The sequence below is a fragment of the Malaclemys terrapin genome, chromosome 10 (assembly GCF_027887155.1).
Source record: "Malaclemys terrapin pileata isolate rMalTer1 chromosome 10, rMalTer1.hap1, whole genome shotgun sequence".
NCBI lineage: Eukaryota > Metazoa > Chordata > Testudines > Emydidae > Malaclemys > Malaclemys terrapin.
In genome coordinates, this window is record NC_071514.1 from 23,299,656 (window position 1) to 23,326,568 (window position 26,913).

The following is a 26,913-nucleotide window of genomic DNA, read 5'->3' on the forward strand; positions in this document are numbered from 1 at the left end:
ACCACAGCCAGTGGGAGCTGCGATCGGCCGAACCTGCGGACGCTGCAGGTAAACAAACCGGCCCGGCCCGCTAGGGGCTTTCCCTGACGGGCCGTGTGCCAAAGGTTGCCGATCCCTGGACTAGATGATCATGATGGTCCCTTCTGGCCTTAAAGTCTATGATGACTTAACCTGGTTTTTTAAAAAATCCAACAGACGAATTGCAATCTTAATATGTATTATGGATTTTAGCCTCATTAGTTAAAGAATGCAAATTAAAGTGAGATTAAAGCAGTAATGACCCAGAGAGAAGCCACAAAGAGGAGGAAAATATGCATCATCATAAGAAAAATTAATAATAGCAAGGGACTAAGAACTTGGACATAAAGAGAAAATATAGAATACATTAGGCACATTAAATAAAGAGTCAAGGGCAAAAGGAAGAAAAGATAAGTAATACAAAATGGAGAAAGGAAAAATGCACTTAAGAATATAGGCATAAAATGTAAACAAGTAGCTCATTACTTCAGTGCAGAGAAATTCTGTATAGTTATTTAATGAATGAGGTGCTGAAATACTCACTTATAATTCCAACATATGTTTAAATTACACTTTAAATGACAGTAACTTTTATAAATAAATTCACAAAGGAATACATTTGTTATAACATTCTCTAGGCACACAAACAAATGATTTCAGTTTATTAGTGCTAAGTATTTTAAAATATCATTTCCACACCTGTAACATCTCATAACTCATTCTAAAAGAAATTTCTACCCATGACATTCGTTATTATTCAAGAATTGAACTACTGAAATATTGCTGGAGGAAGGATGGTGTTGGATTAAGGCACAAAACTGGAGGTCAGGAGATCCTCACACTGCCACGGACTGACTGGGTGACCTTGGGCAAGTCACTTATTGCCTGTTTGTCTCAGTTCCCTTCTGAGTAACAGATATAAATTATTACCTCACAGACATTTACAAGGGTTAATTCATTAATGTCTGTAAAGCAAATGAGTCCTCCAGATGGAAGCAGCTATAAGTGAAAATATGATTTCTATTTCATCCACACCAAATTCTATACACACCTCTTTAGTCGAAGCCAAGTTCTTTTAATATACATAGCAATCTAGATGTTGGGTACCTTATGTAGCTCACAGACGGCTGTGAAAAAGGTATACATGTACGTACAAGGTTTACGTAGCGGTCTATATGCCAGATATTTCAAGACAGAAGCAGTCTATGAACGTGCTACATCAACACTTATTGCATCATGCTCTACTATTCTTTTAAAATGGGTCTGTTATGTGGTTAACATGCAACTCGGTGGTTTTCACATAGAGGACTCACCAAGCTTCTGCCCTTTAAGCATATTATTCTCTCCTTTTCCCTTACACATTCTTAACTGAACATGCAGTTACACTAAGGTGTCCATCTCATCACTTTCACCCCATCTGCACTGTGCTTCATTCTCAGAGGGTACTGCATAATTGGCACACCACAATGGAAAACTCAGCCATCTTGTTTAGTGGCTATATGTCTTGAAGGACAAGAATGTCAAAAACTTCTATCCATAACAATAGGACATGAGGATCCATTTTGTTAACTGTACATGAACAAACACCAGGGCCTGCATTCAAGAACTGAAATGTGTCAAATTCTCTGGTTGGCATGACCTTGAGAGAGACCAGCTGGATTTCACAGCCTACTTTCCTGGGTTAAACAATCCGTTTTCAAAGAACATTTAAAGTAAGAATTCACTCTCTTGCAGTAGTGGCATCATTACAGTATTTTAATTTCATGCATCTGTACTCTTCATACACTCTGCAATTTTCTTTTGCCCTTTAAAATACTGGATGATGAGTTATTTTCCAAACCTAAATTGTACAGCTCTGGCTTCACTGATATGAGTAAGAGACAGTTCTCCAAAGCCTGGGTATTGTTAAGATTACCCATAGATTAATCATTTTTTCTGTTGGGTTATATGTAAATACTGTAAAATATTTGCATTCTTAAAGCACAATTATTTGTTCCTTAAAAATAGATAGTGGTCCAAAAATAGCCCTCTATTACTTATCAGTCTGAAACAACACTGTCCCTTACAGATCCGATCAAATTTTAGACCTAGATTCTGAACAGTTCCAATGGATTCTTCCCATTACCTATCAAATGAGTACTGTCTGTAAGAGACAAATTTTTTATATTGTTTTGCTAATTTCATGGGTTTATTAGGTTTTGAAATTTAATAAAACTGTGGAGCAAAGAGACTTGACACCTACTAAGTTAGGGTTACCATACGTCCAGATTTTCCCGGACATGTCCGGCTTTTTGCGCTCCAAATCCCCGTCCGGGGGGAAATCCCAAAAAGCCGGACATGTCCGGGAAAATCGGACATGCGGTGCCGGGCCGGGGGCTCGGCTGGCGGTGGCGGGCCGGGGGGCCGGGCCGGCGGTGGCGGGCCGGGGGCTCAGGGGCCGGGCCGGGGGCTCGGGGGCTCGGCTGGCGGTGCCGGGCCGGGCCAGGGGCTCGGGGGCTCGGCCAGCGGTGCCGGGCCGGGCCAGGGGCTTGGGGGCTCGGCCAGCGGTGCCGGGACGGGGGCTCGGGGGACGGGACAGGGGCCAGGCTGGAGACCTGCGGGGACGGGGGCCTGGGGTGGGCCGTGCCTCCTCCCCCCACACCCACCCTTACCTGCTTCAGGCTTCCCGCGACTCAAATGTTCGCGGGAAGCAGGGGAGGGGGCGGAGACTTTGGGGAGGGGGCGGAGTTGGGGGCGGGGCCGGGGATCCATGGAGTGTCCTCCTTTCGGAGGCACTAAATATGGTAACCCTAACTAAGTACAAATAAAAGCGGAGTCAAGTCCACTGACTGGGAACTTAAGACCTCATTCCTATGGGAAACAAAATTCAAAGGCTGTTTTTTCCACAAACCTGGCCATCTGTTTATATGCTTCTTCAGCCACAGCAAAGATGTGTGGATCCATATCCCCCATATTCTGACCACTGTATGCATTGATGATATCTTCGCCATAGATAGGCAGCTGCTCATAAGGATTTATGGCTACTAAGACGATACCTACAAAGGAAATGGAACAAAATCTATTAATAATGGCTGAGTTGAAAAGGTAAAAGTGTCAAAAGCCAGGTGTATGTTGTTCTAATCTTTCTTAAATGTTTAGCTTGGAGGAGAACAAAGTCCTGATCTGAAGCCCACTGAAGTAAATGGAAAGACATTATTTTGATGGGTTTTGGATTAGGTACTAAATTTGAATCCTGAAAGTTTGAACACAGTTCATTTTCTTGCTTGTAAGAAAATCACCAGGGAGGACTTTTACTCTTTCCCCATTTTTAAAGTTTTGGGTTTGAAGAATGAAACGTTGCTTGGGTTTAGAGTAAGTCAGCCGGACATTGACTGATGATGAACAGCCAGCTCTACCCAGTAACAAGATCAGTGAGGACTGTACTTCCCATCTTTTATTATAAATCATGGCCTCTGATTTGCTTAGTTATTTGTTGGGATCTAACAGAAAGGCTCTGAAACAAAATAGTGCCCACTTCTCACATAAGGGCTTAATGATGTCAGACATGTCAACCATTTGTGCCTGATATTATGGCACCACATGTTAATATTAGAAATTTGTAGTATAAAAGAACTAGTATTAGAATTTTTAGTATAAATATTTCTAATAAACAATGGCCTGATTTTGAATACTGGCCTCCAACAAGTGCTCAGAAATAAATGTAGGTGTACTGCATAGAGCTGGCACACCTAGGCTCCTGATTGAACTTGGAAATCAAATAGTTAGACATTTAAAAGTACTATAACACACTCCCACAATTATTTCAGACCAAGTTGAAAGTCAGGCCAATATTTTTAACTTACTACATCTCCCGTTTCAAGTCTCTCATGACACTGCCACGGAGTGAAGTAGTTGCCATGTGGACAGAAAGAAGTTGTAATCCTAGTTGTGGCCATCTAATAAGCATACCAGGCATCATTCTATGCAACACAACTTGAATGAACATGTTTCCCTCATTCCCCAATACCAGATATTTCTATAGCAGTGTCATATCTAAATATACCCAGCAATCAACCTTCACTTTTTCTATAAAGCACTAAAAGTCTGTAATTCAGGGAAAGAAACTAGACAGTGTTCAGGCCTAAATGTTATGACTGAGACAAAGTAGGTGGAACATTTTTCATGGAATAGCAAAGCAAAGGCATCTAAAATCTGGACCTGCTGCTCCAAATATCATCCCAGTTTTCCAGATGACTAAATCATGTCATATATTTACAGATCAAGCAAACAGCAAAATAAAAACACAAACAAGCTTTCTAATGAGCAAATACCTTTTGGAAAAGGATTGGAAGGATTCTCGTCTGCAGCTTTAGATATATTACATGTTCTATGTCAAGACATAACTATGTAACCTGTGATACAAAGACCTCAGTGTTTTTCCATCAGCCATGACTTCACTAGGATGACTCAGGGACTTGAACTTAAAGTCTCTATTATTTTTTTTTAGAAAAGATGCCAAGCTCTTATACTTTAATGAAGAGTCAAGAACGAACACACACACTCCTACCCATCCGCAAGTTAAGGGAATTTTTTTAGGTGCCAATTTTACAAATCCTGCTACTGAAAATATGAGCAGCTAATAAAAAGTTAAAGTTAGAAGGAAATAATTAGATCATATTCTAGTCCCCATCACAGATATACCAAACAATTTGTAGTCTGAGTTTGACTGAAGCCCAGAAATGGAATGGCAGAGGTGTTACAGACCAGTATTAAGGTACACTGGCAGAGCTGGGTAGGAGCACAGGAATGGAAGAGTCAAGGGGCTACAAATCAGGACAAAGGTGCACTGGCAGATCTTTGTGCAGAAGGATGAACAATGCCTTCCCGGCGCATGCTAGACTTCTCAACAAAGCCAGATTCACCCATACAAAATTAAAAATAAATAAGACTACAGTTAAGCTGGTTGCACAATGAAGAGGCTGGGACCATGATCTGATGCAAGAGATTAATACAGTAACTCCTCACTTAACGTTGTAGTTATGTTCCTGAAAAATGTGACTTTACGTGAAACGATGTTAAGCGAATCCAATTTCCCCATAAGAATTAATGTAAATGGGGGGTGGTTAGGTTTCCAGGGAAATTTTTTTCACCAGACAAAAGACATACATACATAGATGTGTGTATACATCTAATACTAATAAAAGAACTAGTATTAGAATTTTTAGTATAAATATTTCTAATAAACAATGTGTGTATACATCTATGTATGTATGTCTTTTGTCTGGTGAAAAAAATTTCCCTGGAAACCTAACCACCCCCCATTTACATTAATTCTTATGGGGAAATTGGATTCGCTTAACATCGTTTCACGTAAAGTCACATTTTTCAGGGCTCAGCCGAGTGCGCGCGCGTGTGTGTGTGTACACACACACACACACACACACACACACACACACACAGAGTACAAGTTTTAAACAAACAATGTAATACTGTACACAGCAATGATGATTGTGAAGCTTGGTTGAGGTGGAGGAGTCAGAGGGTGAAATATTTCCCAGGGAATGCCTTACTGCTAAATGATGAACTAGCACTCGGCTGAGCCCTCAAGGGTTAACACATTGTTGTTAATATAGCCTCACACTCTACAAGGCAGGACAAATGGAGGGAGGGGAGACAGCATGGCAGACAGAGACACACAGAGAGTGAGTGAGTGAGTGTGTGAAAGAGAAAGAGAGATGTGCATTGCCCCTTTAAGTATGCTGATCACACTCTAATTACATTGCCTTTTTAAGTACATCAGCAAGTTGAGACAGCAGTTGCTGCTAGCAAGCTCCCTCCGCCCTGAGCTCCAAGGCAGAGGGCAGGAGCAGCACATGGCAGTGGGGGGAGGGACACCTGACCTGCCGGCAATTGATAGCCTGCTGGGCAGTTGCCTCACAGGGGACTTAGGGGAGCGGAGAGCTGATAGAGGGGCTGCCGGTCCACCCTGGTTCCAAGCCCCCCACCAGCTAGCTCCACTGGGCTGCTCTTCCTGCAAGCATGGACAAAGCAGGCGGCTGCCAAACGTTATAAGCATTGCGCAACTTTAAACAAGCATGTTCTCTAATTGATCAGCAACGTAACAACAAAACAATGTTAACTGGGACGACTTTAAGTGAGGAGTTACTGTATAGCTGAACTGCTCAGTAATAGTGATCATAATGTTATTAAATGTAACATCCTTGTAAGGGGCAAAATACCAAAGAAACCCACCACAGTAGCTTTTATCTTCAAAAAAAAAGGCGAACTTACACAAAAATGAGGAAGTTAGTTAACTGGAAATTAAAAGGAACAGCCAAAGAGTGAAATGCCTGCATGGAAACTTTTTAAAAACACCATAATAGAAGCTCAAATGAAATGTGTAAACCAAATTAAAAAAAAAAAAAAAAAAAAAAACAGCAAGAGAACCAAAAAAATGCCACTATGGCTAAACAGACTAAAAGAGTTGGTTAGCAACAAAAAGGCACCCTTTAAAAATTGGAAGTCAAATCCTACTGAGGAAAATAGAAAGGAACATAAACTCTGGCAAGTGAAGAGTAAAAATATAATTAGGCCGATCAAAAAAGAATCTGAAGAGCAACTAGCAAAAGACTGAAAAACTAATAAATTTTTTTTAAGTACATCGGAAGCAGGAAGCCTGACAAACAATCAGTGGTGCCACTGGATGATGGAAGTGGTAAACATGCACCCAAGGAAGACAAGGCTGTTGTGGATAAGCTAAATGAATTCTTTGCATCAGACTTCTTTGCAGAGGATGCGAGGAAGATTCCCACACCTGAGCCATTCTTTTTAGATAACAAATCTGAGGAACCACCCTTGATTGAGGTGTCAATAAAGGAGGTTATGGAACAAACTGATAAATTAAACTAATACATCACCAGGACCAGATAGCATTCACCCAAGAGTTCTGAAGGAACTCAAATATGAAATTGCAGAACTAACAACTGGGGTATCTAACCTATTTCTTAAATCCACCTCTGTACCAGACAACTGGAGGTTTACTAATGTAACTCCATTTTTTTAAAAACAGTCTCCAGAGTTGATCCTGGCAATTACAGGCCAGTAAACCTAATTTCAGTACCAGGCAAATTGGTTGAAACTATAGTAAAGAATAGTATTATCAGACACATAGATTAACATGATGCATTGCATAAGAGTCAACACAGCTTTTGTAAATGGAAATCATGCCTCACCAATCTATTAGAATTCTTTAAGGTTGTCAACAAGCATGTGGACGAAGGTGATCCAGGGGACATAGTATACTTGGACTTTCTGAAGGCCTTTACAAGGTCCCTCACCGAAGGCTCTTAAGCAAAGCACACAGTCATGGGACAAGAGGGAAGGTCCTCCCGTGGATCAGTAATGGGTTAAAAGATGGGTGGGGAAAGGGTAGGAATAAATGGTCAGTTTTCACAGTGGAGAGAGGTAAATAGTGGGGTCCCCCAAAGAACTGTACTGCGACCAGTGCTGTTCAATATATTCATAAATGACTTGGAAAAAGGGATAAACAGAGAGGTAGCAAATTTTGTAGACGAGACAAAATTACTCAAGATAGTTAAGTCCAAAGCAGACTGTGAAAAGTTACAAGAGATCTCACAAAACAGAGTGACTTGGCAACAAAATGGCAGAAGAATAGTAAATATGGCAGGCGACCAGCTTGGCTTAACAGTGAAATCCTTGCTAATCTTAAACGCAAAAAAGAAGCTTACAAGAAGTGCAAGATTGGACAAATGACCAGGGAGGAGTATAAAAATATTGCTCAGGCATGCAGGAGTGAAATCAGGAAGGCCAACTCACACTTGGAGTTGCAGCTAGCAAGAGATGTTAAGAGTAACAAGAAGGGTTTCTTCAGGTATGTTAGCAACAAGAAGAAAGTCAAGGAAAGTGTGGGCCCCTTACTGAATGAGAGAGGCAACCTAGTGACAGAGGATGTGGAAAAAGCTAATGTACTCAATGGTTTTTTTGCCTCTGTCTTCCCAAACAAGGTCAGCTCCCAGACTGCTGCATTGGGCAGCACAGCATGGGGAGGTGACCAGCCCTCTGTGGAGAAAGAAGTGGTTCGAGACTATTTAGAAAAACTGGACGAGCACAAGTCCATGGGGCCGGATGCGCTGCATCCGAGGGTGCTAAAGGAGTTGGCGGATGTGATTATAGAGCCATTGGCCATTATATTTGAAAACTCATGGCGATCGGGGGAGGTCCCGGATGACTGGAAAAAGGCTAATGTAGTGCCCATCTTTAAAAAAGGGAAGGAGGAGGATCCGGGGAACTACAGGCCAGTCAGCCTCACCTCAGTCCCTGGAAAAATCATGGAGCAAGTCCTCAAGGAATCAATTCTGAAGCGCTTAGAGGAGAAGAAAGTGATCAGGAACAGTCAGCATGGATTCACTAAGGGCAAGTCATGCCTGACTAACCTAATTGCCTTCTATGAGGAGATAACTGGGTCTGTGGATGGGGGGAAAGCAGTGGATGTGTTATTCCTTGACTTTAGCAAAGCTTTTGATACTGTCTCCCACAGTATTCTTGCCAGCAAGTTAAAGAAGTATGGGCTGGATGGATGGACTATAAGGTGGATAGAAAGCTGGCTAGATTGTCAGGCTCAACGGGTAGTGATCAACGGCTCCATGTCTAGTTGGCAGCCGGTTTCAAGCGGAGTGCCCCAAGGGTCGGTCCTGGGGCTGGTTTTGTTCAATATCTTCATTAATGATCTGGACGACGGCGTGGACTGCACTCTCAGCAAGTTTGCAGATGACACTAAACTGGGAGGAGTGGTAGATACGCTGGAGGGTAGGGATAGGATACAGAAGGACCTAGACAAATTAGAGGATTGGGCCAAAAGAAACCTGATGAGGTTCAACAAGGACAAGTGCAGAGTCCTGCACTTAGGACGGAAGAATCCCATGCACAGTTACAGACTAGGGACCAAATGGCTAGGAAGCAGTTCTGCAGAAAAGGACCTAGGGGTTACAGTGGACGAGAAGCTGGATATGAGTCAACAGTGTGCCCTTGTTGCCAAGAAGGCGAACGGCATTTTGGGCTGTATAAGTAGGGGCATTGCCAGCAGATCGAGGGACGTGATCATTCCCCTCTATTCGGTATTGGTGAGGCCTCATCTGGAGTACTGTGTCCAGTTTTGGGCCCCACACTACAAGAAGGATGTGGAAAAATTGGAGAGAGTCCAGTAAAGGGCAACAAAAATGATTAGGGGGCTGAAGCACATGACTTATGAGGAGAGGCTGAGGGAACTGGGATTGTTTAGTCTGCAGAAGAGAAGAATGAGGGGGGATTTGATAGCAGCCTTCAACTACCTGAAGGGGGTTCCAAAGAGGATGGATCTAGACTGTTCTCAATGATACCTGATGACAGAACAAGGAGTAATGGTCTCAAGTTGCAGTGGGGGAGGTTTAGGTTGGATATTAGGAAAAACTTTTTCACTAGGAGGGTGGTGAAGCACTGGAATGGGTTACCTAGGGAGGTGGTGGAATCTCCTTCCTTACAGGTTTTTATGGTCAGGCTTGACAAAGCCCTGGCTGGGATGATTTAGTTGGGAATTGGTCCTGCTTTGAGCAGGGGGTTGGACTAGATGACCTCCTAAGGTCTCTTCCAACCCTGATATTCTATGATTCTATGAATAATAGAATACCATTTAAGTATTTTTGGATGTTTTCTACATTTTCAAATATATTGATTTCAATTACAACACAATACAAAGTGTACAGTGCTCACTTTATGTTTATTTTTGATTACAAATATTTGCACTGTAAAAAAACAAAAATTGTATTTTTCAATTCACCTACTACAAGTAGTGTAGTGCAATCTCGTTATCATGAAAGTTGAATTTACAAATGTAGAATTATGTAGAAAAAAAAATGGATTCAGAAATAAAACACTGTAAAATTTTAGAGCCTGCAAGTCCATTCAGTCCTACTTCTTGTTCAGCCAATCACTCAGACAAACAAGTTTGTTTATATTTGCAGGAGATAATACTGCCCGCTTCTTGTTTACAATGTCACCTGAAAGTGTGAACAGGCATTCTCATGGCACTGTTGTAGCTGGTGTCATAAGATATTCACGTGCCAGATGCGCTAAAGATTCATATGTCCCTTCATGATTCAAATACCATTCCAGGGGACATTCATTCATGCTAATGAGGGGTTCTGCTTCATAACAATCCAAAGCAGTGCAGATCAACGCATGTTCATTTTCATTATCTGAGTCAGATGCCACCAGCAGAAGGTTGATTTTCTTTTTTGGTGGTTTGGGTTCTGTAGTTTTCGCATTGGAGCGTTGCTCTCTTAAGAATTCTGAATGCATGCTCCACACCTCATCCCTCTCACATTTTGGAAGGCACTTCAGATTCTTAAACCTTGGGTCAAGTGCTGTAGTTATGTTTAGAAATCTCACATTGGTACCTTCTTTGCGTTTTGTGAAATCTGCAGTGAAAGTGTTCTTAAAATGAACAACATGTGCTAGGTCATCATCCGAGACTGCTATAACATGAAATATATGGCAGAACGCGGGTAAAACAGAACAAGAGACATACAATTCTCCCCCCAGGAGTTCAGTCACAAATTTAATTAACACACTATTTTTTTAATGAGCGTCATTAGCATGGAAGCATGTCCTCTGGAATGGTGGCTGAAGCATGAAGGGGCATACAAACGTTTAGCATATCTGGCATGTAAATACCTACAAAAGTGCCATGCAAATGCCTATTTTCACTTTCTGGTGCATTGTAAATAAGAAGAGGGCAGCATTATCTCCTGTAAATGTAAACACACTTGTTTGTCTTAGCGAATGGCTGAACAAGAAGTAGGACTGAGTGGACTGGTAGGCTCTGAAATTTTACGTTGTTTTGTTTTTGAATGCAGTTATGTAACAACAACAAAAATCTACATTTGTAAATTGCACTTTCACCACAAAGAGATTACACTACATTACTTGTATGAGGTGAATTGAAAAATATTATTTTTTATCATTTTTACAGTGCAAATATTTATAATAAAAATAATATATACTTTGATTTCAATTACAACACAGAATATATATGAAAATGTAGAAAAACATCAAAATATTTAATAAATTTCAATTGGTATTCTATTGTTTAACAATGCAATTAAAACTGCGAACAATCGCGATTAATTTTTTTGAGTTAACTGTGATGAATTGAGAGCCCTAATAAAAACCTTTACCCTGCAAAGGATTTCTCAAAACAGCTGGATGAGGGTAATGTTTTTCATATCAGATTTAAATAAAACATTTTGTTCCCTAAGAAATTTATCATACAAAAAATAGCTAAAATAAATGGTCTTTGTTGAGTCTCCTTCCCTCTCACTTCTTCCAGAGATGTGGGATCTTTAGTATTCCTTGAGAATTTCTGTCCTTTCTTTCTTACTCTTGCCATTATACCTACGTTTTCCTGGACACGTTTACACACTCGGCTGCTATTAACAGTTTCCTAGAGAAAAATTCCATATGTAAAATGGCTGCAATGGAGGACCCAACTACTTATAATCATTGATCCATTTTTTAAATTCCTATACAAGTAGCTCTAGAGACTATTCATACCCCTTGCATTTATTAAGCAATAATCAACACAAGCATCCTTACACTGCCTCAAGTACACCTCTACCCCAATATAACGTGACTCGATATAACATGAATTTGGATATAACGCGGTAAAGCAGCGCTCTGGGGGGGCAGGGCTGCGCACTCCGGCGGATCAAAGCAAGTTCGATATAACACGGTTTCACCTGTAGATTTTTTGGCTCCCAAGGACAGCGTTATATCGGGGTAGAGGTCTATAAAGACTCTTTTTAGAGTAGGTCTACACTACCCACGTTACAGCGCGGTCACGGCAGTGCTGTGACAAGGGCAATATAGACTAGAGTGACCAGATAGCAAGGGTGAAAAATCGGGATGGGGTTGGGGGGGTAATAGGAACCTATATAGGAAAAAGCCCTAAATATCAGGACTGTCCCTATAAAATCCGGACATCTGGTCACCCTAGTATAGACACGCTTTATCGCCGGGGGAGAGCTCTCACGGCGATAAAAACCCCCCACCCCTAACGAGCAGTGGTATCTTTATCGCTAAAGGGGGGTATTTTTTCACACCCCTGAATGACAAAAGTTTTAGCGCTGGAAGTGGCAGTGTACATACAGCCTAAGCCTAACAACTGACGCAAGCCTACGCTGCCAAGCTGTAGAAACATTTTGGGAAACAGTCACTCTCTTCACTAACAATGCTTTGTCACTGGATTCCCGCAGCTAAATGAGCAATTGGATTTTTTGCTCATTTCAGAGATTAATAAATCATGTGGCTGTCATTCCAATCAATTTATACAACTGCTAAGAAATACATAATAATGCACAGAACTTCATATACATTGTCTAAGTTTATGGTTATGATTTGAAATGACTAATGATTCTTACTTTGAGAAATAAGATTACATATCTAGCAACAAACAGAAATAGTTTTTTTTTGCAACTTGGAATATACTAGATGTCTTCCTTCCCTAGTTTCCGACATCTGTTAGATATCTTAGAGAGGAGTTTGCCTTCAACATTGATGAACATGTAGAAACAAAAATCTTAAAACCACTCAAACTCGCGGAGCAAATCAACGAGACGTTACAGATTTTATGCAACTTCAAAACAATCCCATCTTGCTTTGGGCTATGCTGGCAAAAATAATCTCATTGAGCTAAAACAACAGCCACATGTCCAGAGTTTAATATACTAAATTACTTTATTTCAGAATAGTTTCAGAAGACAAATATCATCCCTCATGGAAAAGCCCTAGAGAGCTGAATAAAGAATTATATACACTTTCTACAGAATTTTTAAGCCAACCTATAAAATACCATAGCATGGACATAATTCACTAATAAATTTTACTGGTTTTAATAATAATTTCTATGGAATTTTTTTGGTTTCATCCTGTCATATACCCACAGCATCAGTGCTACTTCCTCAGCTTGGATCAGTCTCTTGGGGGAACCCCTTCAATGTGCCAGATTCCAAGGGGTGGTACTCTTCCTTTAAGGTAGGCCACAGGGCTTCACCACCTCTTGAGACTGAACCTCTGGACTTCAGCGCTTCTGCTTCACACCGTGAGTGCTGTCCCACAAGTCCAACTGAGACAGACTCCTGGTAGAGACTTCAGGGATTAATGCACTTCAACAAGTATTTACAGGGACATTCCAGCAGCATTTTCAAAACAGTAGGGTTTATTAGTCAAGGGGAACACAGCATAGAACATCCTTAGGTTAGCAAAGAAACATTAAAGTTAAAGTACAGTCCACGCTGGTCATTCCAGAACAATTTACCAGCCAAACTGTAGTGAACTCCATCTCCAGGCTCTCTGGCTTTCTCTCTAACTTCCTTAGTCAATTATCTGGGGAGAGAGCCCAGACTTGTTCCAGAACCCACATTTTACTCCCCCACCGCACACCTTCATGTCCTTTGATCTTGCGTTGGGTTTCTAGTCAGCTTCCCTGCTGAGAAGTGGGGAAATCCAAGAGTCATTGGTGCTTGCATTGTCTCTCTGGCCCCCCATGTTGATCTGGGTGGGTTTTAACCAGTTCCTTAGCGATTCTTCATTCCACCCAGACAGGGAGGTGACACGCACACCTACATCTCTTAGTCTGCTGGGAGAGCAAACTTAATCCTTCCCACTCCCTACCCTCCACTGGGTAGCGATGCAAAATATAGGGGAAACTGAGGAAGATGTAGGCCTCATAAAAATATTACCAAAAATTACCACTTTGTCTCACATCCATCTTAATTGCACTGGATTTTCCATAAGAAATACATAAATCTACTAATGCAAGGGTCATGGTAACATTTCATTTTCCTTTATATTAAATTTGCACCCCTCAGTTGCTATTATGATTCTTCCTGTACACATGCAAACTTTCAAACTTTCATCTTGAGGGTGGTCATCAATCTACAAATGGTTAATATTTATCTAAATCTAGGCTCATTGTACTGCATAATGGACAGTATTTTATACTTCATAAGCATCATATAACATAAGCAGCAAGGTTCACTGAATTTTAAACATAGCTGCCAGAAGGTTCTCAGAATAATAGAGATGCACTTTTCCCTTTTAACATTCACAAATCTTTGTTCAGATTTGAACAAATAATGAAGAACAAAGCTGAACAAATTACCTCCAGATCTCAGGTCAATTACTGCCCTAAAATTATCAAGCCTACTTTAATTTAAAATGATTTAAGATGACACCAAAGTGAAATTTAATCCTGTTTAGTCTTCGTTTGACCTACCTTTTTATCATTCTAGGGTATACAGTAGGAGACTACAGAGTCAAATTTTCAAAGGCCAACATGCAAAATGTAAATTCAACAGTTGGGGCCTGGTTGACACTAAAAACTTATATACCAAGATAGTTAGCTCGGTCAGGGGTCTGAAAAAAACCACATCTCCTAATGACATAGCTATGCTCACAAAAAAAAAAAAAAAAAAAAACCAGTGTGGATACAGCTATGCCTACAGAAGAGGTAGTTCAGGAAGGTGGCATTCCTACACCAGCAGAAACACTCCTTCTCTTGATGTACACTGCAGCGATACTAGGGGACTATGCCAACATAACTATCCCAACACAGGAAGTACAGTAGAACCTCAGAGTTACGAACACCAGGACCGGCCAACCACACACTTCATTTGGAACTGGAAGTATACAAATCAGGCAGCAGACACAAAAACAAAAGCAAATACTGTACAGTGCAGTACTGTGTTAAACAAACTAGTTTAAAATAAAAAGGAAAGTTAAAAAAAAGATTTGACAAGGTAAGGAAACTGTTCCTGTGCCAGTTTCATTTAAATTAAGATGGTTAAAAGCAGCATTTTTCTTCTGCATTGTAAAGTTTCAAAGCTGAATTAAGTCAATGTTGTTTGAAAGAACAACCCTAATATTTTGTTCAGAGTTATGATCAACCTCCATTCCTAAGGTTCTACTGTAACTGCATATGGTTTTCACATGCAAGCAGAGTTCTGTAAGGGCACACCAATTTCACTTGGCTTCCCTGTGACTGACTTGGTGCTGGTCTATAATAACTTATGAACATTATATATTCTATTTTTCTGACTTAAGAAGACAGTAATGTATGAATACAAGGGATGAATTCAAGCAAGGTTTGGTTGCATCTAAGCAGGAAAGAGGACAATAGCTTCAGATAGCCACCTATTTAGTCACATTTCAGGGACAATACTAAACCCATTTGCTTTGATGTACCACCTCTGACCTCTGTAAACACAGAACTGGGAACAAGAGATAAAAGGGCTCCTAAGGGGATAAAAGTGACATTCTCAAGGGAGAGAGTAAGTGGCTGTTGAGAGTCATTGATGAGAAGTGGTTCTCACAGACCACAGAGGTCATGGGAGGAAGTGAAAACAGACCCGCCTAAGGCCTGGCAGGCCTCTAGAGGTACATCTACACTGTAATTAAAAACCTGTTGCTGACCCATGCCAGCTGACTTGGACTCATGCTAATGGGCTATACAATTGTGGTGTAGACGTTCGGGTGTGGTCATAGAAGCCGGGTTCAGCCCAAGCCCCGAACGCCTACACCACAGTTAAACAGCCCCTTGCCCTGAATCCAAGTCAGCTGACACAGTCCAGCAGTGTAGATATACCCAGGACTGTCCTTATCCATACGCAAACTACACAGCTGCGTAGGGCACCAGGAAATTTGGGGCACTTTATGCAGCTGCATGCTGCTCCAGCAGCCAGCCCGAACCCAGGTCGGCTGAGTCAGCCAGGAAAGCTGCCTCCACTCTCACCCCGCACCCACTCCACTCCTTCTCCATAGCCCCCGCCCCTGCTCCGCTCCTGCCCCGCCTCTTCTCATCCTTGCTCCGCCTCAGCCCCACCCCCACTCCACCCCTTCCCCTGCTCTGCCCCTGCTCCACCTCTTCCTACCCCTGCTCCGACCCAGCCCTGTCCCCAACCCACCCCACCCCTTCCCCTGAACTACATCCCGGGGGACTGAAGCAGGGGTTGGGCCCGCCCTGCACTCACAGGGAGCCAGGGGAGCAGAGCGGAGTGGGCTGGGGCCAGGTCACTCCACTTCCCACCGCCCCGTGAGTGCAGAGTCGGGCCTACCCTGCAATCACCAGGCGGCAGGAAGTGGAGCTAGGGTTACCATTCGTCCGGATTCCCCCGGACATGTTTGGCTTTTGAGCTAAAAATAGCGTCCGGAGGGAATTTGTAAATGTCTGGACTCCCCTGCCCCCTGCAGAGCACGCGCAGCTAACAGGGCAGCCGGCCCCACTTACATGGGGCTCCGACAGCCAGAGAGAGCCCCTCCTCTGCTTCCCCTGCAGCAGAGATCATTCCCTCCCTTCCTCCCTGCATTCGCAGATCACCTCCGGCAGTCTGGAGCTCCTCCCCCACTCCTCCTCCACTGCTGCCCAGCATGCCGGGATGAACGGCTCAGGCCGTTCCTGAGCAAGTTCACAGAGACATTAGGCGAAGGCCAACAACAAGGGGGCCAGGGGGTCCGAGAAGGGGCAGGGAGGTTTTGGATGGGGCAGTCAAGAGACGGGGGGTCGGGAGTTTGGGGGGGGCTTTTTTGGGGGGGGGGTGGATAAGATTTTGGGCAGTCAGGGTACAGGTAAGGGGTAGGGTCCTGGAGGGCAGTTGTGGGGGGGTCTTAGGAGGGGGCAGTTAGGGGACAAGGAACAGGGAGGCTTAGGTAGGGAGTGGGGTTCTGGGGGGCAGTTAGGAGCAGGGGTCCCAGGAGGGGGCAGTCAGGGGACAAGGAGCAGGGGGAGGATTGGGGGCTCTGAGGGGGGCGGAAAGTGGGAGGGACATGGGGCGGGGCTAGGGCAGGACGGGGGCGGGGCTAGGGCGGGGTTCCTCCCATCCTCTTTTTTGCTTGCTGAAATATGGTAACTCTAAGTGTGGGTGCATATTATACTGACATAACTCCCTGTGTAAACAGTGCTATGTCGATGGGAGGACTTCTGTCAACGTATCTAGTGCCTCTCAAGGAGGTGGAGTACCTACACCAATGGGAGAAGCTCTCCCGTTGGTAAAAGCAGCCTCTTTATTACACTACAGCTCTGGAAGTGTAGACAAGCCCTAAAACACTATGTGCGCGTCCACATTTCCCATAATGTAGAATATTCCATGGTGATGGAGTAAAGGAGAAAGAGTGACTTGATAGCAGCTTGGACCACAGCTCTGGGTGTCCTGTAATGTCAAAAATTATCATATCAAACCTCATTTGTTTGCACTCTGATCACTTGGAAACCCAAAGATTTCTAAAGACCCTGGATCAACATGCTTCTAATAAACCTAACATGCAAATTGCACAATCCTCATCAGTTGAGACTTTTTTTAGAAGGCTGAAGAGCTTCTTCAAACTTCAGCAAACTTGCCTTTTAATAAAACATTTTATGCCCTTTAATGGTTTACCAAATTTAGCAATTTTCCACGTGTCTTCCAGACATTAGGGAAAATTAGCAGAGGCCTGGTGTATAGTCAATTAAAGCAGCACTAGGAAAAACATAAAAGCAGCATGTTTGCCAAATGTAAAAAACAAAAAACGGCATAAAAATAAATTCCTTTTTAAAGCTTCTAAATGGGTACCAAACACAATAGAGGGTTGCAAACAACCCAAACACAAAACAGTCAGTAAGAGTCAAGGGAATTTAAAACCTGATCCTGAGAACACTTACTAGTGGGCATAGTCCCACTGAAAGCAGTACCTGCTGCTAAGTGTTTGAAAGATCAAGTAATTAGGTTTATCTACACAAAACTTTTTTTTTCAAAAAATTTCCCTGTCGCCATCCTTGGGTGTGGTTCCATCGGTAGTAGCAAGTTAGTGTAGACAGGGCACCAGGGTATCAATACCTGTACTCTGCATCACTAAAATCCTGGCTGCAGATCTACATTAATCCTACCACTCCTGATACCATGGCTGGAGCTACAGCAGAAACAGACACAGTGAGAAATTCACATTAGGAATTACAATCAAAATTCAAAGTGTGGCTGTTCTGCACCAAGAGAGGAACAGAGCAAGGTCTTCAACTTGCATTGTACCAAGGAAGTCGCAAATGCCTTCAAAACATCAGCTACCACAGTAAGATTTGCTGATGTCAGTCAAAGACTCCCTTGCACGATTCCCTCAATGACAGCCCAGCCTAATTTATACTAAAGCAGTGCAAAGTGCGACCCAAATGACAAAATCCAACTGCAAGCAGCAGGCTCAAACAATGGTAATTCACGATGGCTCGCTATGCTCTGGGAATTGTGCACAAAACAAATTGGGGCTGTCCTTAGAAAAATGGACTAGAGCTAGTCTGAATTAAAACAGGAAATAAGTTTAAATGGTCCATAAAAAAATTAAAGGGAAACAGTATGGGTAAAAACCATGGTACAAATTCACAACTAGCATTAATTGACCTAACTACACTGCCTACAATGGAGCCAGACCGATTTACATGACAGGAAAATCTGGCACATATTTTGGGAAAAAAATCCCTGATCTGTATTACTAACAACAACTATTAACAGGAATGTTCATAATCTGATTAACTTCCCACCAATTATGCAATTCACATTTTACTCACCTTGAGCAGTCTAAACAGGATAGCTAGTTTAACTTTCTGTTTCTCATGCACTAATGTTTAAACTAATGCATGATGTTTAAAAAACAAAATACAGGGCAATATCTAAAAATGAACTTGAAATTGTTTTAATTGAAATGTTCTATTAAGAGTTAGCAACATATTTCCAATAAATACCAGGATTTGGAATTAAAAACCCACTGCATGAAAATCTAAACTTTGGGCCTAAACTACTTCACAATGTTCCTTTAAAATTTACCACTCAACTGCAATTATGATGAAGTCATCATTCTAGTAAACGGTTCCAGCTTTGGTTGATTGAACAAATTATGGCTAAGGCTACGATTTAGTCACGGAGATCACGGCAATCACGGATTCCGTGACTTTGCCAGACCTCCGTGACTTCTAGGGCTTCAGGAGGAGGAGGCGGGACTGTGCGCCCCTGCCCTGCAACTGGGGCTGGCTGAAATCAGGACCCTGCAGCCCCAGTCTCGTGGCTTCCTCCGGGGGCTGCAGCCGGGCCGGGGGCTACAGCCAGGACCATGTGCTCCAGCCCTTCGGTGTCCCGGGCTTGGCCGGGTCCATGCGCCCCAGCCTGGCGGCATCCCGGGCTTGGCGGGGTCCGTGCGCCCCAGCCTGGCGGGGTCCGTGCGCCCCAGCCTGGCGGGGTCCCGGGCTTGGCGGGGTCCATGCACCCCAGCCCGCAGCGGCCTGGGCTTGGCAGGGCTGCAGCCGGGGCCGTGCGCCCCAGCCCTGCAGCTTTTGCTGGAGGCTGCAGCTGGGGTCGTGCGCCCCTCTGGCAGCTTCCCAGGGCCATGCACCAACCCCATCCCTGTGGCTGAAGCTTGGGGGGGGCTGCAGTCGGGCCAGCTCTGGAGCAAGGGCTATGTGTCCCCCCATTGCTGCGACCCCCCTGCGGCCACTGGAGTCGGGGCTGTGCCCTTTGCCGTGGCAGGGGGCTTGGCATGTCATTCCCCCCTGTCCCATGGGACTCCATTCCTGCCCGCTACCTAGCCCTGCCCCAGGTTATTTTTAGTAAAGTAATGAGCAAGTCACAGCTTCGTGAATTTTTGTTTATTACCCGTGACCTTTTCATGACTTTTACTAAAACTAACTGTGAAAAAAAATCTTAGCCTTAATTATGGCCAATTATGCCTTCAGATTTTGTATGATCACAAATCTACACTGCTATGAGTTAAATGTTCTGTGCCACTAACAAAGAACACAGATATGAACACACAAACACTGGCACATCCAGGCTCTGTAGTTGCTATAACTTCATCCCTGCAGTTCCACTGAATGAAAATGGTACGAAGGAAAAGTAATTGGAATCCTCAATGCAAGCACAATACCAAGTTAGCCATAGCTGGGAAAGAATAAGTCCAGCAAACAAAAGGCATTATAAACTTAGTCTTACACATTTCCAAAGATACATTTACATTTTTCAAAGCTCTCCTCCAGCTAATACATACTTAGGTAAGCAGGTGTAATGGGCCCAATGTTCATTGAAGAATCCCCATGACCTCAAAGTGAACATTCTAAACAGAGCCCTTTGGGAAGCTAGAAGCACATAAAAATGAAGAAGATGTACTCTGAATTTTCATACTTGCAGGCCTAGTTGATTTGGGCCTACCTGATGTAGGCAGTAATGTGCTATATCTCCACAGGGCCTTTCTTACTAAAGGATCCCCCGAAGTGCCTCATAATTAATGAAAAGAAGACTTTATTTAAAATCAGAGACCTATCAAAACCAACCTTCTTTTTTCCTACCCATGGCAATTGCTTTCTTTTTTTTTTTTTTTTTTTTTTTTTTGGTTCCTTGCAATAGACTAAAGGAAAATGGTTATGCACTTACCGCAATAGGTATAAATGAGTTTTGAATCAATAAAGCGAACTCTGAGGTTGTGTAGAACAGCAGGTTCATGGAGATAACTGAGTGCTGTGAGATCATTTTCACCAACAAGTATGTCAGGGTTTCGTAAGGGAGGCAGTTCCTTGGTCTTAGGATCAAGGCAATATTCTAATTCCTGAAAATTAAATATACACATATTACATGAAAAGAAGTATTTTGAAATGTTCCATCTTTGGCTTATTCGTTCACTCGGTCTCACCAACCATTTTCCTTTCATAATCATTCCCTGAATAAGTTTAACTTGTCTTGTGCATTCCTATGTGCTGCTTTCTGCTTGTAATGCTTCCTCCAGTAACTTAACTGAAAATATCAAACTAGGATTTCTTACACAGAGTAGGACCTTAAAGGTTAATTTTTTTAAATAAAATCCTTTACCTTGTTGCCAACACCAATTTAGATTCAACCAAAACTACATTAAGTTTAAAAATCCAATTTAGTTTTTAATCATTTATGCTGTTTATTGTTTTCCCTTTCAAGCAGACTGGACTAAGAAAATAGTTTACTTTGCTTCAGTCAGACTATCTTGTTGTCATGCAGTTATACAATGTGAGAATGCTGGGACAGCAATGCTAAGAAGAATATTTAAATCAATTTTTTTTTTAAATATATACAAACACAAAGTTCTCTCTATATACAAAGAGACACACATACTATAACTCTAACAGTACACTAACCTTCCTGACAATGACACCTTTTTCCAATGCAGTTTGATTTTATTGACATATGCAACCCTATTCTGCAAGTGTGACATACATGTGAGCAGCACCTTCAGAAAGAGCATGTGGAAATTTCTGAGTCTTTCCAGATTGGGAAGGTAGTTTTCATCTATATTGTTATATGAAAGTCTTGAAGGATCATTAGATACAATTCTACCTGTGTATTCTGTTAATGTTATTTAACTACTGTAGGCATCTTCATGCAAGCAAGATCTATATTGTTTTGTGCAGGGAAGTAGGGAAGACAAATTAAAACAAAATTTCAGTAGATGTTCAGTGTCTAAGAGCAGACCTTACTACTGGTGTATTGGCCACTGTATCTTAGATGAAACATCCCTCTTCAATACATTTAAATTTCTTTAACAAAAAGAATCTGATGCTTAATAGAAAGATACGAGCTTCTAAAAATCATCATTTCTATATACAGAATGTTTCCTCTCTTCTTGTGATAGCATCTCCACAGCAGCTAACTGGGATGTCAAACAAGATGATGACTTCAATTACAGAATTAGCAGAAGATAATGATACAATAAAAATATGAGGGAAAGATAGGAAAGGTGGAGGGTAAGAAAATAAAGTGAGAATAAATGTTGTGCATTTCAATTATATAATTCCTGTCATGTACAAGGCCTCAAAGACTATGAGCCCAAATGACTGCACATATGTTAATATGGCCTCATTTTGAAAAATTGACCTTTCATACTAGTATACAAAGGCCTGCAGCCACTATCAAGGGCTATAGGCCTAAGGACAACATGTAACCTTACCTTTCCCTCTTCGAGTCGAAGCTGGATGACTTTATCTCCTTGTTTATAATCTTTGAGAAGTTCTGCTGACTTCCAGACTTCCTCTGGATCAGGGATCCAAACCCTGGCATACTGCAATACAAAATCAACAAGCAAAAGATCAGTGATTACGCATGATTTATAGTGAAATTAACACACACAGCACCAAAAGCCTTATTCCTATATATTTGGACAACATCTGAACCTTCAAGTAATGGCTATCACCATAAATTAAAATGTTTATCATTAATATATTGGCTGTTCTAATCTACTGAGAAAGACATACATACAAAGTGAATTTTATTTCCTATTCACAAAAGGACATCAAAGCCTTCATTTCCAATAAAAAATAGCTTCAGCAAGATATAAGCTCCATTCTGAAAGTCCAGACAAGATAAATGTTTTTAACAACCAAAAATTTATTTTCTAACAGACTTAATTCAAACAATTTGTGACTTACACAATTCCAGCAAGTACTGTATGCAACTAGGAATAAGACTAGAATATAGCAAAGTTGTACTATTTGTAAAATACTCATCTGTATCTCTGTGATAAATTCTAGCTGAGTAACATAAGCTACAGTTTTAAAAGCCACTACCCATTTTCCTTTGTTGTTACCTCATTTGTCAGCTGATTTAAAACAGGTTATCTCAAAAGTATTAAAAGAATGCTCTCCAAAAGTTGGTAAAAAGCAGTTTTCACACAGTGGAGAGGAAAAATCTAGAATTCGACTAATGACTACATTCCTCTAAACAAGAATGAATGGACTTTAATCTATCAATATTCTGTCTTTCAGACTTTAAAAATACTGCAATGTGTCCCAAACTTGACAGTTTTCCTCCTGCTCCTGTAGAAGGGATCAAAATCAGATATGAGCCACACAATGACTATTCCCTGCAAGTGTGCATTAGTGACGGGACAATTCCAACTATAGCATTTAATTAGTATCACTAAATGTGTAAATAAGCTGCAACTTTTTTAAATAATTAAGCTTCTGGTTCATCTTCTTCTAACTGACAATTAATTGCATCAGTGATTCTCAGGGTTTATACTTAGATTTGGATCATACATGCTTCCCCACCAGGTCAGACCATTCCCGTTTCTTAGATCCAATACTGCACAACATGAAATGGCTCAGAGGATGACCCAAAAAAAAAAACACACTTATAATGCACCTTGTTCAGTAGTGTACTTGATAGAAAGAGCCTTCCTAACAGGAGGTTTGGTTACCCATATTATCTTTTTCAAAGGCTTTAAAGCCAGAAGGCACCATTATGATCATCTAAGTCTGGCCTCCTGCAGGACACAAGACAAATAATTTCACTCAGTAATTCTTGCAGCAAGCCCATACCTTGCGGTTGAGCTAGAGCCTATTTTTAGAAAGACATCCAATCTTGATTTTAAAACTTCAAGGAATGGAGAATCAACCACATCCCTTGGTAAATTGTTCCAATGAGACAACAGTGGTCAGCATGATAGAAAGTGGTCTGATTCTTTGTTCCTAGGTGTATGACCTTGCATTTAGATTGTATTAAAATGTATGTTGTTTAAAGGAGCCTAGCTTATAAGCAATCCTGAACACTCTATAGCACTGAGTTTGTCCCTACAATTAAGGCTGTAAATTTGTCATGGAAGTCACGGATTCTGTGACTTTTCGTGACCTTCATGACTTCTGCAGCAGCCGGTGTGCATGGCTCAGGGGTACCCCAGGCAGCTCCTGCACCAGTCACACCAGCGGCTGCTGGGGCAGTGTTGGGCCACCTCCCCTCCCTCCGCAGCAGAGTTTGGGTGTGGGAGGGGGCAGGGGGTTTGGGCAGGAAACAGGGTGAGGCAGGCTCTGGGCGCCGCTTACCTGGGGGGCTCCCCAGAAGCGGCGACATCTCCCTCGCTCACTCCTAGGTGGAGGTGTGGCCAGGCAACTCTGCGTGTTGCCTTTGCCTGCAGGCACTGCCCCCGGAGCTCCCATTGGCCACAGTTCCTGGCCAATGGGAGCTGCAAAGCCAGCGCTCTGGGCGGAGGCAGCACTCAGAGCTGTCCAGCCACGCCTCCTCCTAGGAGCTGAGCAAGGGGGATGTCACTGCTTCCAGAGAGCCCCCCAGGTAAGTGCCACCCCGAGCGTACCTCACCACGTTCCCTCCCACACCCAAACTCTACTGCTGCTGAACGGGGCGGGGAGGCGCAGAGCCAGGTAGGGAGCTTGCCGGTTCTGCCAACTCCCTCCCCCCAGCACCAGCGGGGGTTCCAGGCTGTGTGCCGCCACCCATGCCCCACCAACATCAACTAGGGTCCCGGGCCGCCCTCCCACTGCACCCATGATGCCCCCAGGCAGACCCTGCCCAAGTTTTAGTCAGGGGTATATAGCAGGGTTTCTCAAAACAGGGGTCGCTGCTTGGGTAGGGAAAGCCCCTAGCGGGCCGAGCCGGTTTGTTTACCTGCCCCGTCCGCAGGTCCGGCCAATCGCGGCTCTCACTGGCCGTGGATCGCTGCTCCAGGCCAATGGGAGCTGCTGGAAGCAGCGCGGGCCAAGGGACTTACGGGCTGCCGCTTCCAGCGGCTCCCATTGGCCCGGAGCAGCGATCCATGGCCAGTGGGAGCCGCGATCGGCCGGACCTGCGGACGGGGCAGGTAAACAAACCGGTCCGCCCGCCAGGGGCTTTCCCTACACAAGCAGCGACCCCTGTTTGAGAAACCCTGGTATATAATAAAAGTCATAGACAAGTCATGGGCTGTGAATTTTTGTTTACTGCCCGTGACCTGTCCGTGACTTTTACTAAAAATACCGGTAACGAAAACGTAGCCTTACTTATAATCAATTAATACTCCACCAATGTCTGTATCATCTGCAAATTTTCATCAGCAATGACTACATTTCCCCCCAAACATTGATAAATATATCAGAACTGGTCCAACAACTGTCCCTGATGGACCCTACTAGAAACTCCCCCGCTCCCCACTGAATGACGACTCCCCCTTTATAAAATACTTTGAGATCAACTGTTAGTCAGTTGTTAGACCATTTAATGCATGCTACAATGATTTTGTATTCTGCTCTTTTTTTAATCAGAATGTCATGCAGGATTCAGTCAAAGGCCTTACCGAAGGCAAATTATATTATGTCAGCACAATTACCATTATATAGAACTGGCCAGAACCTAGAATTTCCATTGTGCTGGAAATTCTAAAATTACAAAAAACCAAAAAGCTGTTATGACACAGACCAAAAATAGGAATTTCAAAATGTCCTGCAGAACAAAATTCTGATATTTCAGAAAAATTGAAATGCTTCATTTAATTTCCTTTTGATAAGGCTGAAATAGTTTTGTTCCTATCTATATAGGGCAAACTGGTTTTTATTAACGCAACTTTTGTAATATTACAATTTATAATAAAATAATGTAAAAGTCAAAATGATTTTACTTTTATAAAATATATTATATGTCAGCAGGGCAGCTTATCTGGCCAGGCAGCAGTGAGCCTGCCAAGTAGCCTGCCTGGTTCCCTATGGGCATTTTGATCCCATCAAATCCACATTTTCTGATGGAAAACTGTTCTGTTTGAAAATTTTAAACCAGTTCTATTTTCAATCAAACAAACCTGTGATCTCATCAAAAAAGAATCCCAAATTTGAGGAGACCTATTTTCCATAAAATCACAATGTATGCAGCCACATCAACTATTGTGAAAATACATTATTCTGAACGGGAGATGAAAAATCTGAAGAAAGCATCCCTCACATTTAAATTGCTTACTAGTTGAACCATTCCTGAAATAGCTGTGTCTGACTAATCAGAAAAGTGTAAAATATACAAAAACAAAAGATTTAGTTGGTAACGGGATTGTGACAACCGATTGGGTCAGATTTCTGTACTAGTTTCTAATGGTTAAGCTGTATATCGTCTCATTATAATAAAGGTGTTCACAATAACTACTGCACCTTTTAGTGTACATGAGTACACAGTGACTTTCAGTGGAATTTAAGTGCCTGCCATTTATACCTTTGAAAATCTCCCCCTAGATCAGGTGCAGCAACATTTTGCTCCACCGGAGGCTATACTGGCAATTTGCCAGAAGCATAAGGGCTGCACCACACACTTGGCATAAAATAGAGCAGATTTCACCTATTTGTTCTTAATAATTGGGAGGCATGATCTCTGAATCAATTCATAGTGCTGCATGCTAAGAAAAGTAGTTTCCACAGGCCACAGCTGTGTATTAAAGATGATGCCTGGTTCAGGGGCAAGAGGTCCCATGGGCACCCCCTCTGCACAAGGCTGAAGAAGTGCCACTTTAAAAGTTAGTCAAATCAGGAGATATTGAGCCCTTTAGATGAGCCTTCCAGTGCAATCTTCCTATTCTATCCCATGGGTGGAATACTGCAGCTCATACAGGACACTTTCTGTGACCTGGTGAGAGGCAAACATCACCTGAATAAATATTTAATCTGGGAAAGGGAGTGGTTTACTAAAGAGTTACTTGCCCACATTCCAAAGTCAGATGATGGAACTCTTAGTCAATGTAAGACTGATCTCGAAGCAGGCATGTACCAATTTTTTTCCATTCAGATTAAATAAAAATATGAAGCCTATTAACTTTTCTTCAGTATTTATCTACTGTAGGAATACATTTTCTGCATTTAAAAACACCTTCCATTTAGATAACGGAGAAAAAAGTGGGGTTAATTTCTAAGAAAAAGCTTGATCAGCAGTAGGTTTAAAGCAGACAGTCCTTACGGTACACTGCATCATAGCAATCTTCTTTGATCTATAGCCCAATGTGGTTTAACTAGGTTAAAAGCTGGAAGGATTTAACTGACATTTCCAGATTGTTGGAGTCTGTCTTTGGAGATCTGTTGGAAATTGCATGTGT

General features: G+C 42.4%; 1 protein-coding gene across 5 annotated transcripts in view; it reads right to left on the reverse strand.

Moving 5' to 3' along the window:
- Positions 1–26,913, reverse strand: part of MYO5A (myosin VA) — a 193,597-nt gene that overhangs the window by 111,958 nt on the left and 54,726 nt on the right. For all 5 annotated transcript variants that reach the window (XM_054042993.1, XM_054042989.1, XM_054042992.1 and 2 more), the window contains exons 2-4: positions 22,030–22,140; positions 20,490–20,661; positions 2,909–3,053 (exon numbers count right to left, since the gene is read on the reverse strand). In XM_054042993.1, the coding sequence (XP_053898968.1) occupies positions 2,909–3,053; positions 20,490–20,661; positions 22,030–22,140 (428 nt within the window). The remainder of the gene's footprint in view (positions 1–2,908; positions 3,054–20,489; positions 20,662–22,029; positions 22,141–26,913) is intronic.